Source organism: Pseudophryne corroboree, chromosome 6 (genome assembly GCF_028390025.1).
Source record: "Pseudophryne corroboree isolate aPseCor3 chromosome 6, aPseCor3.hap2, whole genome shotgun sequence".
In the NCBI taxonomy this organism is placed as follows: Eukaryota; Metazoa; Chordata; class Amphibia; order Anura; family Myobatrachidae; genus Pseudophryne; species Pseudophryne corroboree.
In genome coordinates this window covers 296,880,312-296,899,933 of record NC_086449.1, presented here as the reverse complement: position 1 = coordinate 296,899,933, position 19,622 = coordinate 296,880,312, and the positions used below count along the sequence as shown (strand labels likewise).

General features: G+C 43.7%; 1 protein-coding gene across 2 annotated transcripts in view; it reads right to left on the bottom strand.

The window, feature by feature from the left end:
- The window catches only part of MYZAP (myocardial zonula adherens protein), a 272,628-nt gene that overhangs the window by 193,484 nt on the left and 59,522 nt on the right, over positions 1-19,622 (bottom strand). For both annotated transcript variants that reach the window (XM_063926165.1, XM_063926166.1), the window contains exon 2: positions 9,496-9,585. In XM_063926165.1, the coding sequence (XP_063782235.1) occupies positions 9,496-9,585 (90 nt within the window). The remainder of the gene's footprint in view (positions 1-9,495; positions 9,586-19,622) is intronic.

Here is a 19,622-nt window from a genome sequence, read left to right as displayed (position 1 = left end):
TAATGTCCGCCACACCATTTTCCTGGTGATTCCTGCAGCACTGCTGACGTGGAACTCTGTAGAGTAAGTGTTGGAAAAAATGGGTGCAGGGAGTGCGGTGTGTGCCCCCCTGGACCCTGGGGCCCATGTGCTCCGCACACACTGCACCCATTATAAATATGCCACTGTCTATATATCTGTCATGTGAATGCAGTCAGCATGCCGGTGCTCAGGGAGCAAGCAGTTAAAATCCCGATGCCAGAATCCCGACACCGGTCCAAAGACTGGTGCTGAAATCCCGACATTGTTCACAATGGTGATGCTGGAATCCTGACATCCTGATTGTAAGCATGCCGGGTGTGAGTTAGGCTGCGGGCGGAGGGTTGGGGGGAAGGGGTTTAGGTTTAGGCACTAGGTGGTGGGTTAGGGTCAGGCTGCGGGGGGCGGTTAGGGTTAGGCTGCAGTGAGGGTGGGTTAGGCTTATGCACTAAAAAGGAGGGGATAGGTTTCGGCACTAAGGGGGGACGGTTAGGTTTAGGCACTAAAGGGACTAAGGCTAAGGGGGGGTTAAGCATCAGGTAGGGAGGGTTATGGGGTAGGGGGAGAGGTGTAGTAAACTTACATAGTAGCCGTTGGAAAACTATAAGAGTAGAAAGAGTAGAAGAAGACATTAAAAGGCAGTCAGAGAGCCATAAAACAGCATTGTTACACAAGAAAGTGTATTGGTACCTGCAGCTTATCAACTTGTTGGGTTGAATATCATACATGACTTTAGTGTGAGATGTCATAGGGAAATTAGATCCTTATAATTGTTAGGATAACATGATGGTGAGTTCATAATTATTACAGTGGAATCCACAGTTCCCGGATAATAACCCCAAAGTTTGAATATTTTATGGGGTGGCCAGAATCCAACCTAGGACACACTTGAGTCTATATGTACGCTCTTTCTAAGGGACAAAATACTTTTATGATGCAGTATATTCAGTGGTGAAATACTAGAAATCAGGGAATATCATTTAACACACCCTCTCCATGCAAGTACTGTTATACTGTAGGAGGCTTTCTAGATGGAAGCACTGTGCAATAATACTAATTCACAGCACTCTGTGACATCCAGTACACTGAATACGTAAATAATCTGAACTACAGCCAAGAATAACCTGCTTCTCTGCGTAGCATGGCTGGAGCATTAACTACTGCTTTCAGGAAATGACAGCTGTTTGGGTAATTGAACTAGTGTGTATTTTCCTTTCACATCATTCCATGGCCAAAGCAGTTTCCATACTGGAAAGATCCAGATCTTTAACTTTTCTGATAAACAGCTGATACATAATTTATGCTTTATTTCTTGCTAGCAAGTTTTATTTCTTTGCTCCGATATGCTGATAAGGGTTTCTAATCAATAGTAGTGATGCAGTTCAGATGTCACAAAAAATACCACGTGGGTTACTGAATATCACTCAGACGTCTGTTTTATGTCAGTCACAAAGGTGCCATCAAAATGTATCAAACAAATATGCATTACAGTTATACGTTGGAAAATAAAGCAATGTGAGAGCTCAAAGGGAGAGTATAAAGGCAGCTGCTGGTTTTATAAGAATATGATTTATTTTACCTCTGATGAAACCGCCCATTGGAAGGCAGAGAAACGCGTCAGTGTTTCCAATACAATTGTGGAACGCAGGTGGAACGCAACCGGAAGCCCCGAACCCGGAAGTCACGGCACGCGACTGCAAACAGCGTCCATGCAGCTCCGGGCTTTGCCATTCAGCTTAGCTCTGCCTAAACGGCCGCAGGAGGGTCCCAGCAGCCCGCCACATTGTCGGCTAGCCCAGGCCATTAGCACGTGTGGAAGCCGCCACACTACAGCATCCTGACTGATACTGACAAGTGAGTGGGGACACTGGTACTCACACTAACGGCTGATAAACATAGTGTGGACTATCTACCTACTTGTTAGGACCTGCAAAACCACTAAACAGCAGGACACTCTACATCAACAACCTCTAATTGGTGAAGTATAAAGTTTAAGTCACTAAAGCAGAGACTGTCATAACGCTTTACTAACCACATAGCGTATTGTTGCTTTAACTTCTGTGGCCACTAACAGCCGGCATATGCATGCATATTAATTAGTATCATATTAATATATTATCATTATGCTAAAAAACCAGCAAGTCTGAAGTTATTAGGACATGTGTGTCCAGTATTTTTAATGTTTCCATGCTGTATTGTATTACATTTTCTTTTTAAAGTGATATCACACTTATATTGAATAACATACATAGTATCTGAGGTTGAAAAAAGGCAATTGTCCATCGAGTTCAATCTATTTGTGGTGTCCTATGCATGATGATTTGACTAAAATTTCTGACTGATGCTGCTGTCAGCCATTGCATTTTATCCCTATTTATAGTAACTATAATGCATGACTATGCACCATACCCCTGGATATCCTTATCCAATAGGAATTTATCTAACCCATTCTTAAAGGTGTTGACAGATTCCGCCATTACAACTCCCTCGGGCAGGGAATTCCAAACACGTATTGTCCTTACCGTGAAAAAGCCTTTACGCCGTATTGTGCGGAATCTCCTTTCCTCTAACCTGAGCGAGTGTCCACGAGTCCTCTGTGTTGATCTAACCAAAAACAGGTCCCGCGCAAGCTCTGTGTATTGTCCCCTTATATATTTGTAGATGTTGATCATATCCCCTCTTAGTCTCCGCTTTTCCAATGTAAACATGCCTAGTCTTTCAAGCCTTTCCTTGTATTCCATCGTCTCCATGCCCTTAATTAGTTTGGTCGCCCTCCTCTGTACCTTTTCAAGCTCCAGGATATCCCTTTTGTAGTATGGTGCCCAGAACTGTACACAGTATTCAAGGTGTGGCCTCACTAGTGATTTATATAACGGGAGTATAATACTCTCGTCCCTAGCATCAATACCCCGTTTTATGCATGCTAATATCTTATTAGCCTTCTTTGCTGCAGTCCTACTTTGGGTACTACTGCTTAGCTTGCTATCTATGAGGACACCTAAGTCCTTTTCCAGTACAGAATCCCCTAATTTTACCCCATTTAGTAGGTAGGTGTAATTTTTGTTCTTGTTACCACAGTGCATTACCTTACACTTGTCTGTGTTGAAGCGCATTCTCCATTTGGCTGCCCATGCTTCTAATTTAACTAAGTCGTTCTGAAGAGACTCGGCATCCTCCTCTGTATTTATAGCCTTACACAATTTGGTATCATCTGCAAAAATTGACACCATGCTCTCTAGACCTTCTGTTAGGTCGTTAATGAAAATATTGAACAATAGCGGTCCTAATACTGAGCCTTGCGGCACACCACTTAGCACTTCAGTCCAAGTTGAAAAAGATCCATTAACCACAATGCGCTGCTTCCTATTATCTAACCAGTTTTTGACCCAAGTGCATATTGTGCTTCCTAGCCCTGATTCTTGTAGCTTGTATATAAGTCTCATGTGTGGTACAGTATCGAACGCTTTGGCAAAGTCTAAAAAGATTACATCCACGTCTTTACCCTGATCTAGGTTTGCGCTTACTGTTTTATAAAAGCCAAGTAAGTTGGTTTGACAGGATCTGTCCTTCATAAACCCATGTTGATTCCTTTTAATGACCTTATTGGTTTCAAGGAACTTCTGAATACTATCTCTTAGAATACCTTCCAATACTTTCCCCACTATAGATGTAAGACTAACTGGTCTATAATTACCTGGTTCAGCTTTACTTCCCTTTTTGAATATAGGCACTACTTCCGCTATACGCCAGTCTTTGGGAACCATACCTGATATAACTGAATCCTCAAAGATCAAAGATAGCGGTTTTGCCAGTTCAGAGTGAAGCTCCATTAGAACCCTTGGATGAATACCATCGGGCCCTGGTGATTTATAAATCTTTAAATGTTTTAATCGGTCACAGACTACTTCCTCGCTTAAATAAGTACCTATCAGTGTGATATTGTCATTATTGAGATTGTGTGTCAGTCCCTGAATTGGGTCCTCTCTAGTGAATACTGTTGAAAAAAACTCATTTAGTGTGTCCGCTATGTCATTATCATTTTTGCTTAAGACTCCCAACTTGTCTTTCAAAGGGCCTATACTCTCCTTTTTTAATCTCTTGCTATTAATGTATTTAAAGAATTTTTTGGGATTCGCTTTGCTTTCCTTTGCTACTAGTTTTTCAGTTTCTACTTTAGCCGCTCTTATTTCCTTTTTGCAATTTTTGTTACATTCCTTATAGTGCTGAAATGACTCTGCTTCCCCGTCAGATTTGTATTTTTTAAATGCTCGCCTTTTCTTGCCCATAAGTTCCTTAATCTTTTTGTTAAGCCACATCGGTTTATGATTTTTATTCCCTTTTTTGCTACTCATAGGAATATATTTGAGTGTATTTTTAGCTAGCAGGAATTTTAGTACCTCCCATTTCTCCGTAGTATTTTTTCCTAAAAACAAACCTTCCCATTCAATATCCCTGAAAAATAACCTCATCTTTTCAAAATTTGCTTTGCTAAAGTTTAAAGTTCTAGTTGAGCCAGTATAGGGCTGTTTGTAGAAACTGATATTGAATGTGACCATATTGTGGTCGCTGTTTCCTATGGGTTCCCCTACTATAATACCCGATACCAAATCCTGATTGTTTGTTAATACCAGGTCTAAGATTGCATTGTACCTAGTTGGTTCCTCAATTAGTTGGACTAGGTAGTTATCATTTAGTGTGTTTTAAAAAACATACTACCTCTAGCAGTATCACATGAATCGTTTTTCCAGTTTATCTCTGGATAGTTAAAATCTCCCATCACTACTATGTCTCCTACTCCTGCTGCTTTTTCAATTTGCTTTAGTAACAATTCATCATCAGATGCGTTGATACCAGGCGGCCTATAGCATACACCCAATACTAACTTTTTTGTTCCTTTTTCCCCGCATGCAATTTCTACCCATAATGTCTCAACAGTGTCTACAGTCCCCTCCTGAATATCTTCCCATATATTAGGTTTTAAAAACGGCTTTACGTACAGACACACCCCTCCACCCTTTTTATTTAGTCTGTCTCTCCTAAACAGTGTATAGCCCTCTAGATTGACTGTCCAATCATGAGATTCATCCCACCAAGTTTCAGTAATGCCTATAATATCATACTGTTTGCTTGCTGCAAGTATTTCTAGTTCACCCTTTTTACCAGTAATGCTTCTGGCGTTTACATACATACAACTAAGATAAGTATTTTCCCTTGCGTTAGGGACATCTTTCACCTTATGTGGCAAGGATGACCTGTACTCGTCATTGGTTAGTGCTTTGGTAAAATCCCTTTTAGTACCCATGTTAGTAACCTTACTGCCTGCTCTTACCCTCCCCCCAACTTCTCCCCCATTTCGTTTACTACCGCCATCCCCACTATTCTCACTGCATGACCCGTAGTTTCTAGCTAAACCCACCCCCAGGCTCCTAGTTTAAAATCTCCTCCAACCTTCTAACCATCCTTCCCCCCAGCACCGCTGCCCCCTCCTCAGTCAGGTGCAATCCGTCACGACAAAAGAGATGGCGCCTGACTGAGAAGTCCGCCCAGTGTTCCAGGAACACAAACCCCTCTTTCCTGCACCAATCCCTAAACCACACATTTACCTCCCTAATCTCCCTCTGCCTCCCTGGACTAGCGCGTGGCACGGGTAATAATTCCGAGAATATTACCTTAGATGTCCTTGCCTTCAGTTTCTTTCCTAAGTCCCTATAGTCTTTCTTAAGGACATCCCACCTTCCGCTAACTTTGTCATTGGTGCCAACGTGCACCAAGACCGCCGGGTCTTTGCCAGCCCCTCCCAACAACCTATCTACCCGGTCCGCGATGTGCCGTACCCGAGCACCCGGGAGACAACAGACTGTACGGCGATCACGGTCCCGGTAGCAGATTGCCCTATCTGCCTTCCTGATGATAGAATCCCCTACCACCACCATTTGACTAGGTACCTCTCTATCTTTTATCCCAACCGCGCCAGAGGGACCGCACCTCTGGATGCTAGAGGGAGCAGTCTCCTCCGGCACCGTCATTTCTTCACTATCATCCTCCGAATCCTCGTCCAATCGGGCAAATTTGTTCGGGTTTGATAGTTCGGAGATGTCGTGCCTCCCCCTCTTTTTCTTCTTTCTAACTGTGACCCAACTGGCTACCTGATCATCATCCTCTTCTACCAGTGACCCCTCCCGCAACTCCTCCACCGTTCTGTCTAAACTACGCTCGAGATTGTGAATCTCCCTCAGTCGCGTAACGGTTTGCTCTAGATCAGTTACCTGGGCTTCCAGAGCAACCGTTCGCACACACCTCGTGCAGATGTATTCACACTGGGCCGGTAGCTCCAGGTGTGCATACATCTTGCATGACATGCACTGAGTGAGGTCCTCAATCACAGCCCCTCCCATATTGTTTGCAAGGTCTAACTCCCTGTTACACTCAAAGAATAAGCAGCAAAAATAAAAAATAGAAGACAAGCAATATCACTTATACAATAATTAAGCTGGCTTATACTTATCTATCTTTGTGCGGTTCTTGGTCCTTTACTTTTATGCAGCCGTAGTACTCTCTCCTGCGGCACCTATACTCCACTTAGCAGTTGCAGTTGTTCCAGCTCACTGCTCCTCCTTTTCACTCGGCTTCCAGCTCCTTTTTACTGTTTCCAACTCACACTTAGAAATCCCAGCAGCACTTGGAAGAGACCAGCCCCACAGAGCAGAATACTTTTAATAAATGATATTCTTATAAAACCAGCAGCTGCCTTTATATTCTCATTTTGAGCTCTCACATTGCTTTATTTTCCTCTTTATTAATATATTTGAGGATTTCCAGATCCTCCTTGTGTGGGCTGCCATAAGTCGAGTTATCATAATTGTATAAAATCAATTAGCACCCACTTTATACTACTATTTCCAGTTATACGTTGTATGAAATGTTACATAGGTAACTTTTTTTTAGGTATTACGTATGTTCTATGCTAACCTATAGTATGTTCTGCTAATTCCATAAACTGCTATACTATACCTATATAAATATACTTATTTAGGGAAATCTGCGCTTGTCTTATTCTCTTTGTAGTAATTTATCAAACATAATAAATGCCAGTAATAACAATCAACACTGCAAGGACACGCAAATATTTTACAGGAAGAAAACGGTGTAGGAAAACAAACATTTAGCAAGGTGCCAGAAGTTAAACAAAGAGCTATTTGTATGCAGCCTCTTTCACACAATAAACTTCTATGTTACACAATGCCAATCCAATAATACTGAAAACAAGTAATATTTAGCGACTATTTCCAATATCATATATGCAAACGACAAAAAAAAAGAAAGAAAGAACTATAAATACCAACCAGTATGTTTACAAATGTATATAAATATGGAGGAGAGATAAAAAGCACAGATATGCAACAACAACAACAAAAAAAAAGTGAAAAACTAACATACAATTTATACCTAAACCGAAAAGAGAGCATAACTGTTATCGCTGTAACTTGGGTCATTCCGTCACCCATGAGCAGAGTCTGGTCATGTGATCTCAGTATAAGCAAAGTTACAACTAAATATGGCAGAAGAACAGAATCGTGGAAATTGTTTTACTAAAATTATGAAAAGAATTAACAACCATATATTTTTTTATAGACGTTTGTCAGGCTTTATTATTTGGTTTCTACACTTGTATTTCATTGATTTTAATTTTGAAGTTTACTATTTCTATTATTATTAGAACCAGCAATAATATATGAATCATCAAACCTATTTTATACAGGAATGTTAGTTTTCAATAATGGAACTGACAACATAACAGAGAAATGTGATTTAAAGTTGTAATTATTTTATATGCTGACACACACTGAAGAGCAGTATAATTACAGCAAGCCTAAACAACATGTTCTATGTTTCAACACTATGTTGTGTTATTGAGTTTCACCTTGTTGTTTAGCTCCTTAAACCATCAATTAAAAGTACTTGTTTGTGAGGATCCTTTGTAAAATTTGAACTTAATGTGCACATTCTGTGATAACTCCCACAGCAGGTAGAACTAGAGTACAGTGTAATACCCCCTTCAGACTGGTTAATGCACATGAACGTGCATCAACCCTGGGATTTGCTCAGTGTGAAAGGGTCCCTAAAGAATATCCTGGGAAGAGCGTCCCGGCATTTCATCCCAGGTCTCGACCAGGGTTGAATCCAGAATCGAACCGGGATGCGGTGCAGTGTGAATGGGCCCTACCCGATATTCGGTACACGGGACTGTAAAAAGGCCTCTGATTGGAGCTTTCTTGGGCTCTGAAAAGATGATGTCATCATCCAGAGCCCAGGAAAGTGAAGGAGAAGCCCTGGAAGCGGAGGAGACAGGCAATATGGCGACCTGGACAGATCAGGAGGTCAGAGATCTGCTCAGCATAAGGAAGGAGGAGGAAATAAAGAGACAGATCACAGGCACGGTGAAGGATGCTATTATTTATAAGAACATTGCAAAGCTGCTTGAAGCCAGAGGAATTAGCCGTACACAACAGCACTCAATACCCCTCCCTTTGCTTGCGTATTGTGACCTCATCTATGTGAGCCATAAAAATGTCCATTTCTAATGACATACATATGTATTTGCAGGGATTTCCCGGGATCAGTGTAAACGGGGCTGTCCAGGGTCGATCCCAGGTCTATCGACCAATGTGAAAGGGGACATTCCCGGGTTGTGTCCGGGGATGCGTCCGGGAACACATTCCCGGGTGTGACCCGGTTCTGTAAGTGTGAAAGGGGTATAATAAGTGACCTAGTGCTCAGATTATCAGGATTATACATGTAGTTCTGCTTGGAAAATATATGTACAGTATAACTACATCATTTAACTAAAATCACTTAAATAATTCCTTCCAAATCCATCCAATAATAAAATAAAAATATAATTATCAGGAAAAATATGATATCCTAAAACATACAGTAACACTAGAGATGCACCAAATAACTGACATAGACATGGTTAGAATTATTGAACCCTTAATACAAATTTCTGAGTCACCTTGAACTGTGATTGAAAATGAAAAATTGTTTAGGTCTCATTTACTGGCTGGCTTCAGCATTCATGGGTGACATCCCTTAAAGTTTGGGTGTCAATTCAATTTAACGCGAATTGAATAGCGCTGGGAAGAAGGTCCTGGAGCTATTCAATTTAGCACACTGCTAAGTCGGAGAATGCCGGTACTCGCGGACTAAACAGGGTGTTTAGTTGTGAAAAAGGGTATTTTTCCAACAAAAGTGCCTCACCGTGATCCTGTTTGTGCTGCGCTAGGTCCCAAAACAGCATCGCTGACCTAGTTTTGTTGGATTTATGCTCGCACCCCCATTGAAGGTATCGGAGCAGGTCTCTCCGACACCCTAAATGTGCAGACTAGACTGGTCAAATGGTTTTTATCTGCCGACAAATTGTATGTTTCGGTGTAAAAGACAATTAACAGTGACTTATTATTTCATTTATTCACTTACGTTATTTGGTTTTTCCTTCTTGATGTCTTTCTGCTCTGGACGCAAGGCCCGATCTGCAGGCAAAGTGAGTCGCAGTCGACAAATGTTACCCTGTAAATCAGGGAAATAAAAGAAAATACATATATTATCACACCATATATTGTGAGGAAAACTGAAGTTGTTTATACATAGCAACGCTCACTTTTTAGAAAAAAAAGCAAAAAAGAAACCAGCACTTAAGTTTAACAGCTGGCACCTGAGGAAAACCAATTAGGAAAACCAAACGGCTGTCATTTAGGCTGCTGCCACCAGGGCCGGACTAAGAACAACATGCGCCTGAGTCTGAAAAAGATCATCTGGCCTATTCTGAGAAGCAAAGGAGGTGTGACCAGTCTGTATGTGTGTGGCCAGAGCCATGTGGGCATGCTGCATATCATTTTAATCAGCAAACGCTGCTTGTGTGTCCTATTACATTACTGTTCGTCTAATACGCATTTTTGTGGAAAAAAACGCTAAAAAAGATGATCTGCGCTACAAGGTCATTACGGCACCCACGTGTTATGTGTAACATGACTTGTAGCACACGGATTAAAGATGTAAGAGGACACATCAGTACGTTTTCAAGTAGACCAGTGTGTACACATATGTCCAGGAATGGTGCTAGATTCTTCTGTAGCTCTCTCAGATTCTGGGTCTAGCTCAAGTGCTCCACAAAGCAGGGATTTGGTTTACTGCATGGTGCTCACATCCAGAAATAAAAACCATTCAGGTCAAGTGGGCTGGTCCTGCTTCCCCATGTAACAGCTTACCATGATTGCTGGCTCTGTATATGACAGAGATATTACATAAGGTGCACTTTGTATGAGGCAGACTACAGCTTGTTAACTGCTAAATATGCTATTTTCAAGGGCTGACCACACTTGGAAACTTGGAAAAGCCACCTCTAGAAATACTGTATTTGCACCTGATAGATGTTGCCTTGCCACCTATGCGGAGACTAATCCTTTTATCTGTGCTATGCAATTGATTTGCCATTTTTTCCCTCATAATTCACTTTTAACTCACTTTTTACAATCCAGAAATTGACAGGAACATTTCAAATCACCGGGAATAAAAACTACGTAGAAATAAGGAGCCATTCCACCAAATTTAGCCAGATAGGAAGGAAATCAGTCAATGGGAGCTAGAGAAACTCTCTTCAAAATGTAGCCACTTTCCACCCAGCAGAACATGGCCACATCATGATAGGGATGTGGTTACACCTCCCATGCACTGCTAGAGAGGACAAGTTACTGTGTCCCCTTACATCCCCTTGGCGACTCGGGAGAAGAGCAGCACTATAAAATGTAAAAACTAAAAAAAGGTACATTTACATTATGTTGGCGGTTTGGAGCAAAGAGTGTAAAAACGAAGGGAGCAAAAATAACATTGTGGTGGCAACATTATAACTAAATCGGGAAACCTCTATTCCCAAACTAGTCATAATTTCGACATTTACAGTGTTGTCATTCATAATGTTGACAGTTATATCGACATGGTTGAAATGTTGACATTGAACATGTCGGCATCTGCAGAATGTTTAAATGTCGACAGTTTGCAAGGAATGTTGGGTTAAGGTAAGGTAGTGGCAGCGCAGGACTAGTGTTAGGCTACGGGAGGGGACGGTTACAGTTAGGCACAAAGGGGAGAGTTAGGCTTAGGCTGCGAAGGGTTAGTCACTAGGATACATTTAGTGGTTAAGGCAGGGGGTGGGGAACCTTCGGCCCGCGCACCGCATAAGGCCCGCAAAAGCCATTTGTTCTGGCCCACTCGCTTGTTTGCCAGCGAGACACGCTGCCTTTCAGTCCGGCGGCGACATTTCTCAGGTGTCAGGGTGCGGAGGAGAATGCAGCTACTATGTCTGTCGGCAGCGGCGGGTAAGATCTCAAACCAGCTGCCGGTTCGTGAGCCAATCAGAGCTCGCTTACCGACAGCCAATTAGGAGCCGCCGCTGCTGGTCTGCGAGCTTTGATTGGCTCACGAACCGGCGGCTGGTTTGAGGTCCTACATGCCGCCACCCGACATAGCCGTGCTCTCCTCCCTGCCCTGACCCGACAGCTGAGACACGCCGCCACCGGACGAAGCTGCAGCAGCGGTGAGCAGTCTGGCTCTGTGGGGGCATTTGTGTGTCTGGCACTGTGGGGGCATTTGTGTGTCTGGCATTGCTCTGGCATATGTGTATCTGGCACTGCTCTGGCATATGTGTATCTGGCACTGCTCTGGCATATGTGTATCTGGCACTGCACTGGCATATGTGCATCTGACACTGCACTGGCATATGTGCATCTGGCACTGCACTGGCATATATGCATCTGGCACTGCACTATTGGGGGCATATGTGTATTTCGTCCCTTTGGCGCACGCACTCAGTGCCTCTAAGGGGCATAACTCCTGGGGGCATAACTACTGGGGGGGGGCAGGGTGATTTTTAAGTTGATAATTTTTGTATGGCCCCCGAAGGATTTTATAAATATCCAAATGGCACTTGGTAGAAAAAAGGTTCCCCAACCCTGGGATAAGGTATGGTTAGGGCAATACTCAGAAGCGCTGCATGGAGCCTGCAGTACCAGCTAACTCACCGCTAGATCACCAGTGTCGTTTGTCAACATCCTAATCATGCCGACGTTTCATCAGTGTCGACATGAATGTTGACGTGGTCAGCGTAAACTTGCTGCATGTCGACATTACAACCATGTCAACAATGAATGTTGACGAAATATGCCACATCACCTATATTAAATTGAGCTAAAATGCAGAAATGTGGATAAATGAAGAGATTTAGAAAATTGTTAGCAACCAGTGCTTTTTCTTTGCTTCCTCCTCATCTCTCTTACAGGCCATACAGCTATCACCACTACCTGAAAGCGGGCTGCATTCCTGCCCCACACTGACCCATGACTGCCTGTCAGAGTTCATGGCACAGCAGTCACAGCATTATCAGCCAGTGAGCTGGACCAAGCAGTGGAGGGTGGAATTACTGCTCATCAGCACAGCAGGTACATATGCAGTATTTGGCATCAATTTACTGTAGCATAGTATAATATCCTTGGCAAATAGCTCTGTCTGTTTATCTTGGCATGCCCTGCAAACTACTACTGAACCACTATGTAAGGCAATAAGGGAAACAGGAGCTATATAGCAAAATAAGGAACTAGGAAACTCTTACAAAGTATGTACCATGAACCCGGGCATAGTATTACCAGATAAAGCACAGCATGTGCTCCAGGTGTTATATGTGCTGTGGGCAGTGGTGTAAGTTTGTCCCAGTTGCCCGGAGGCAAGAAAAATATTGGGGTCCCCCCTATAAATATATATATTTATTTGCTCCTACATAGCAAGCCTGCAGATTCTAACTACATGAAGCTACTACAAAACCGTTGCAACTAGTCAGATCTATGTAGGGGTCCAGCCACACACTACATAGATCTGCTCAGTCACTCACAATGCTGATCATTTCTCTGACAATTATTTTAAAAGTGTCATACCCAGGATTAGAACCCACAACCTATTACACTGGAAGCATGCACCTTACTGATGGAGATATCTGCTATTGCATAGGAAGTATGAGAATTCTAACTATATGAAGTTACTTGTAATTGTCAGAGAAATAACTTCATATAGTTAGAATTCTCATGCTTCCTTTATAGGAGCAAATAGCTTCATCAGTAAGGCGTCTGCTTCCAGTGTATCTATAATAAAGAGGGTGTGATTTGTAAGGTGTAGTGACTAGTGGGGAAGTCAGCAACGGAAGAGGTATCGGCTGCTGTCAATTAACTTAATTGATTAATGTAGCTGAACACATGGAACAGGAGAAGAGGTGCCCCCCTTCAAAGCAGGAGCCCGGCGGCAGCTGACTCCGTTGCCTCCCAGAGTTATGCCTCTGGCTGTGGGGTAACTTACATTCTCTCTTCTCATAGCACTCTGAATTAGACAGCATACAGTAGGGGTTTGCCTACTGAGCCATCCTGCTCACTGCGCACAGGGGCTCATGTACATTGGGACACATTTTACTTTAAAAGTGCAGTAAAATCTGTTTGAAGGAAGATGCAATTCTGTGTGCATGCTGGGCGAATGAGGTGATATCTGCTCCAGTTGTACGTCAGTCACACAAATGCATATACTTCCAGTATGCATCATAATAGAGCACAGATATAGCTAGATAGTAGTAGTCACATTGAAGGGTTAAACATGCTATATGAATTGTTATGTGTTTGAATAGACACGTACGCACTCTCTACAAGATGCCTTTGTCTGTTCATATAATATAAGGCTTGTGTGTGTCTTATCTTCAAGGACAATTACATACTAGATCAAAACTGTTACTTCTGTGTGTTACTAAAATATCCTGCATGTAATGTCGTATGCTACTTCTATTTATCCAATCATATGCTTGCACATATTGTATACACCCATGTTTCTCTTCTATATAGTACGCTGTAATTTATTAAATAAACAGAGTGATTCTTAACTACATGGTGTCGTGTATTATCTGTAACGTTAAGGATTGCTCTCACTGACGTCAGTGGCCATCACATCGAGGTAATCAAAGAGAGGTAGGGATCCTTTCAGCTGGGGGCTCTATGTCCGGAATTCAGTGATCGTCCCTGAATGGTAAGAATAGAGAATTTATTGTCTGTCTTTGCCATACAGGATTGCGGTCATACACTGAAGCTGAATCCGTGTCAGTGTTCCGGGAACACGTGACAAGGTAATATTTAAGTCCGGGACTTAATATTACGAAGTTTTATGTAAAAACATAAAACAGGTATCAGGGATACCATAGAATCTTTAATGTCTGGGACTTAAAGATACGTCTGAGAAAGGACCAGGAGTCCAAGCGCAATTCTCCAAAGACGTTAGTATCTGGGATACTTAAAAAAAAAAAATATATAGACCTGGGGTCTATACATAACGTAGATTATACCTCGATCTGATCGTCTATATATATATTCTTGTATGTTGTAGTGAGATAAGTTCTTATATTTGGTTCAGACGGCTGGTAAGTTTTCGTCTGCCAGATATCTTTACTCAAAACTCTTTTCTTGCTTCCTGTTTAAAACGCTGTATTTTTCTGACATCTTGTACGAAGGTAAGCGTACCCGTCAAAAGATTTCATGTTCTCATTATACAGATAATATTGTGATATTGTCAATGACTAATTAACTGGTGTTAGCTAATGCATGCATAGAAAGTTTTTGTAAATTGCATAGAAAGTATTTTTGTTGTGATATTGCATAGACAGTTGTTGTAAGTTGTTGTAGAAATTGCGTAGAAAGCTGGTGTAGATTGTATTCTTTACTATGGGAGGGGGTCAGAGTAAGACAGTCATTTACCCCCCACCTTTACCAGGAGAAACATGTAAGGAATATGTTGCCCGTAACTCCACCACAGATTATTATTTAGTTAACCCTTGGGTGGATAACTTAGCAGGGTGGACAGAGAAAGTTGGCAGCCCCAGCCCATTCCCCCGTGATGGTATTAATTATCCATTTTATATGGACATGATCAAAGGGCTTTGTCTGGGAGACAAGGAAGCCTGGCCGTGGTATGATCATGACCCACAATGGGACATGACATATATGCGCGCTGGAGGAGAGCAATGGCTCACGATAGCACCTCATTGGTATGACAAAAATATCAAGCAGAAACAGCGTAGAATAAAATCTGTAACTTCCCGACTACACAAAGCTGAGGAATTTAGAAGCAACAAGTTTCTGAAAAACTCTTCTCCTCCGCCCTACAGTCCCCTATACCCCTCCTTAAAAGATACAGATCTTTTAGCTGCAGTTGCTTTGTCACGAATGCCGATGCAAAGGGGAGGGGGAGGAGGGGAAGGGGAAGGAGAAGGAGGCTCAGGAGGAATAGCCCCCCCTGACAGTACCCTCCACATAGACGTAACCACCCCCGCCCCTAGTGCCCCTACTCCTAACAGACAAACCGCCTCCCGCCGCAACGCTGACTTAACTATTGCTACTGACAACCCTCTCACCCCCTCCACAACGCGATCCGGCACTGGTTTCCTCGGTGTCGCCACCCACCTGCCCTTCATGACAGTAGGGGATCAGTTGTTAAAGAAACCCATTGAAATAGAGGATTTAGACAGAATTGTTAAGAACTGTCCCAAACCCACTGTTGCACCTGACGGCTGCATAGCTTACTTGAAAAAGGCTTGCACAGGACGCAGCTATACTCAAGAAGATATGAAGCTGATCATAGATGGGGTTATAGACCATTACAACGGGTGGGATTGGAAAAAGATTCCCACCATAAACACTCCTACCACCCTTAACGATGCCGTTCGCTACCCTCTCAATACTGGGGACGGTGTAACGGAGATGTGGAAGGAAATTGAGACCCATATGAAAGAGATTTTTAAAACCCGGGCTTCTCTTCCCATTGCCGTAGCATGTAAACAAAAGCCCACTGAAACTGTCACTGAGTTCTGGAAGAGGTTTAAAAAGTGTTGGTCTGAAGATGCAGGTCTCACTCTTGTAGATACAGACCATTTACTAATTTCTACCTTTGTAAATAACTTGTTGCCATCTGTTATGGTCCCAGTTAAGCAAGGTGTTTCTTCCTGGACCTCTGATAATATTAAGGAATTTGAAAAGCACTTATATGAAAAGGAAGCTGCAGGATGCTTTGATGTTAAAAAACCCTTGCAGAATGCCCCAACTCATAATTACCAAAATCAGAGAGGTCGGGGAGATAGACGCCAGCAGCACTCCACTGGCCCACCCCGTAATCCAGCCCGATATCAAAACCCACAAGCCAGGCCACCCCACCCCCCTGACTCTGCCAGCAGGAAACAAACCTCCTGCTTCAACTGTGGAAGGGACGATCACTGGGCAAGGGATTGCCCTTGTCCCTCACAAAACCACCGACAGCCCCAAGCTCCGGCTCCCTCCCGGGATCATCCCCGACAGTCACACAACAACCCCTTTCAGGATCATGTCCGATTCCGAGTTGACTGGCAGGACCCCTCCCACTGACGGGGCCCGGAGGAGGGTATCCCAGCCTTTGCCCAGCTCACCAGACACTGGAAGGACCCACCGCTACTAACCTTGATTATAGGAAAGAGAGCAATCCCTTTCCTGGTAGATAGCGGGGCAACTACTAGTGTTTTGTGTGTCGACCTGTACGATGGTCATTTGGTAAAGACTGCTCCTTCAATGGGAATCAATGGGATACCCACAGATGCTTACCTGACAGATGCCCTTAGTGTCAGAACCACGGGAGGCACATATATGGGTAAACACAATTTCACTGTAATACCTGAATGTCCAATTAATCTTCTGGGAAGGGATCTTCTTAGCAAACTCGAAATCTCCATTCTCCCTTCACCCACTGGCAGTGGCCTGGAGGTTGAGTCCCCACACCTACCGGTGTGGGAAGCAACAGACATTACACCTGATTTTGACAAAGTAAACCCTGCTCTATGGTCGGAGGGTCCCTATGACACTGGCCTCATTCCTTGCACACCATATAGAGCAACCCTGAAACCTGACACACAACCTGTCTATCAAAAGCAATACCCCTTGTCACAAGAGAAGGTTGAAGGTCTTAGACCAATGATACAACAGTTTCTCCAACAAGGCATTCTCAGACACGTAATTTCACCTTACTGCACACCAGTCAACCCAGTTGCTAAGTCAGATGGCAGTGTAAGGTTTGTACAAGACCTTAGGGCAATTAACCAACTCATTGTGCCTATAGCACCCATTGTACCTGACATTAACTCACTCATTTCAGCTATCCCTGCAGATGCTGCATTTTTTTCGGTAATTGATTTAAAAAATGCATTTTTTAGCATTCCAGTGGATGCACAGACACAGTTACTTTTTGCATTTTCTTTTGAGGGCAAGCAACTCACCTGGTGTCGTTTACCCCAGGGCTTCATTGACGCACCTGTTGTGTATAGCATTGTACTCCAGGCCACATTGGGGCCCTGGCACCCTCACCATGGTTCAGTCCTGCTACAGTATGCAGATGATCTGCTGCTCTGTAGTCAAACTGAGGAGGCCTGCCGGGAGGATGGTATATCACTGTTAAACTGGCTCTGTGAATGTGGACACAAGGTGTCCAAAACAAAAATGCAATGGTGTAAGAAGCATGTGGATTACTTAGGTTTTGTGCTCACTCAGGGGGAAAGGAAAGTCAGTCCACAGCGCATTCAGTCTGTATTGGGCCTGGTCACCCCAACTACCCAGAAGGAACTGCTGTCTTTTCTGGGTATGGTAAATTACTGCAGACAGTGGATATCTGATTGTTCCTATTATGATAACATTTTGAGACAAGCCACACTGAAAGACAAACCTAATATTGTACAATGGTCACAAGAAATGTTAACTGCATATGAAAGCTTAAAGTGTATGTTAATGAAAAGTCCGGCACTTGGCCTCCCCAACTATGTACTACCTTTTCATTTGTTTGCAAGGGACAATTGTAAAACCATGGCGGGGGTGCTCACACAGTTTCATGGAGGAAAGTTGCGCCCAGTGGCATTTTTTTCCAAAGTAATGCCTGTCACAGTACAAGGTATGCCTGCTTGCCTCAGGGCACTTGCAGCCTGTGCAATGGTAACTGAAATGGCCACCACACTCACCCTAGGCCACACAACAATACTTCACACCACTCATGATGTTCTAACCATTTTAAAAGGGTTACACACACAACACATGTCAGCTCAGCGCCTCAGTGGATATGAGGTTCTCCTTTTGAACAACCCCTCACTCACCATTAAGTATGCCACCAACTCTTCAGGTCCTGCACCCATTCTCAACGCTCTACTGGGGCTCAAAGGTCCTGAAGACCACCCTCCTGAACCCCATGACTGCTCAGCTTCCATTGAGTCAGAAACATCCCCCAGACTGGACATGTCCCCTGTCCCTGTCCCCGACGCGGATGTCATTTTTGTAGATGGTTCCTGTAGCAGACCCAATGACACCACGTACCAAGCGGGTTATGCTATTGTCACTCTCCCTGACATTATTCTGGAAGCACAGCCCATTCCTTACCAGTCAGCACAGGCTGCAGAGCTCATTGCTCTCACAAGGGCTTGTCACCTTTACCAGAATAAACCAGTCACCATCTACACTGACTCCAAATACGCGTACGGCGTCGTGCATGACCATGGGGTCATTTGGCGACGCCGTGGTTTCCTTGGAGCTGATGGAAAAGGCATATCACATGCCCAACTCATCTCTGACCTTCTGCATGCCATAACCCTGCCCTCTGACATTGCAATCCTCCATTGCAGGGCACACACGGGGGGGAAGGATGCAGTCTCCCTTGGAAATGCTCTTGCTGACTCTGCTGCCAAACATGCGGCCTCACAGCCCATCACTCAGGCCCACATGTCCATCATGACCCCCCCAGCTCTCGACAACCACTACCTGATCACCCAGTTGCAGGCCTCAGCCTCCAATGCCGACCTAGCTGACTGGACTTACCCAGTTTTGCAGAAGAATCCTAAAACAGGATTAATCTGCAAAGAGGGGAAACCTTGTATACCCCAGTCCAGTGCACCCTTGTTTATTGCCCACTACCATGGCATAGGACACCACAGTAAGGCAACAACTACCTTACTCTTACGTAATGATTTCTATGTCACGGATGCCAAGTCATTAGTAGATCAGTATGTCAGTAGATGCATCACTTGTCTGCGAAACAACCCCAACAACCCTGACAAGGCAAAACATCAGCATCTTGAATACCCCACCACACCCTTTACACACCTGCAAATTGACTTCACCCATATCCCAGGTACTGGTAAACAGGAGTATGCCCTGGTCATTGTAGACATGTTCTCTCGATGGCCAGAGGTATTCCCCACTAAATCTGAGGATGCAAAGACAGTTGCTAGGATCCTAACTCAGGAAATCATCCCCAGATGGGGGTGCCCATTGCAAATCAATAGTGATAAAGGCTCCGCCTTTACAGCAAAAATTACACAGGCCTTGGTAAAGGCCCTGCAGGTGGAATGGAAATTCCACATCCCGTATCACCCGCAGAGTTCAGGGGTCGTAGAACGCATGAATAGGACCCTCAAAGACAAGCTTAGGAAGGCCACAGGGGGTACCTTCCATAAATGGAAGAAGGTCCTTCCT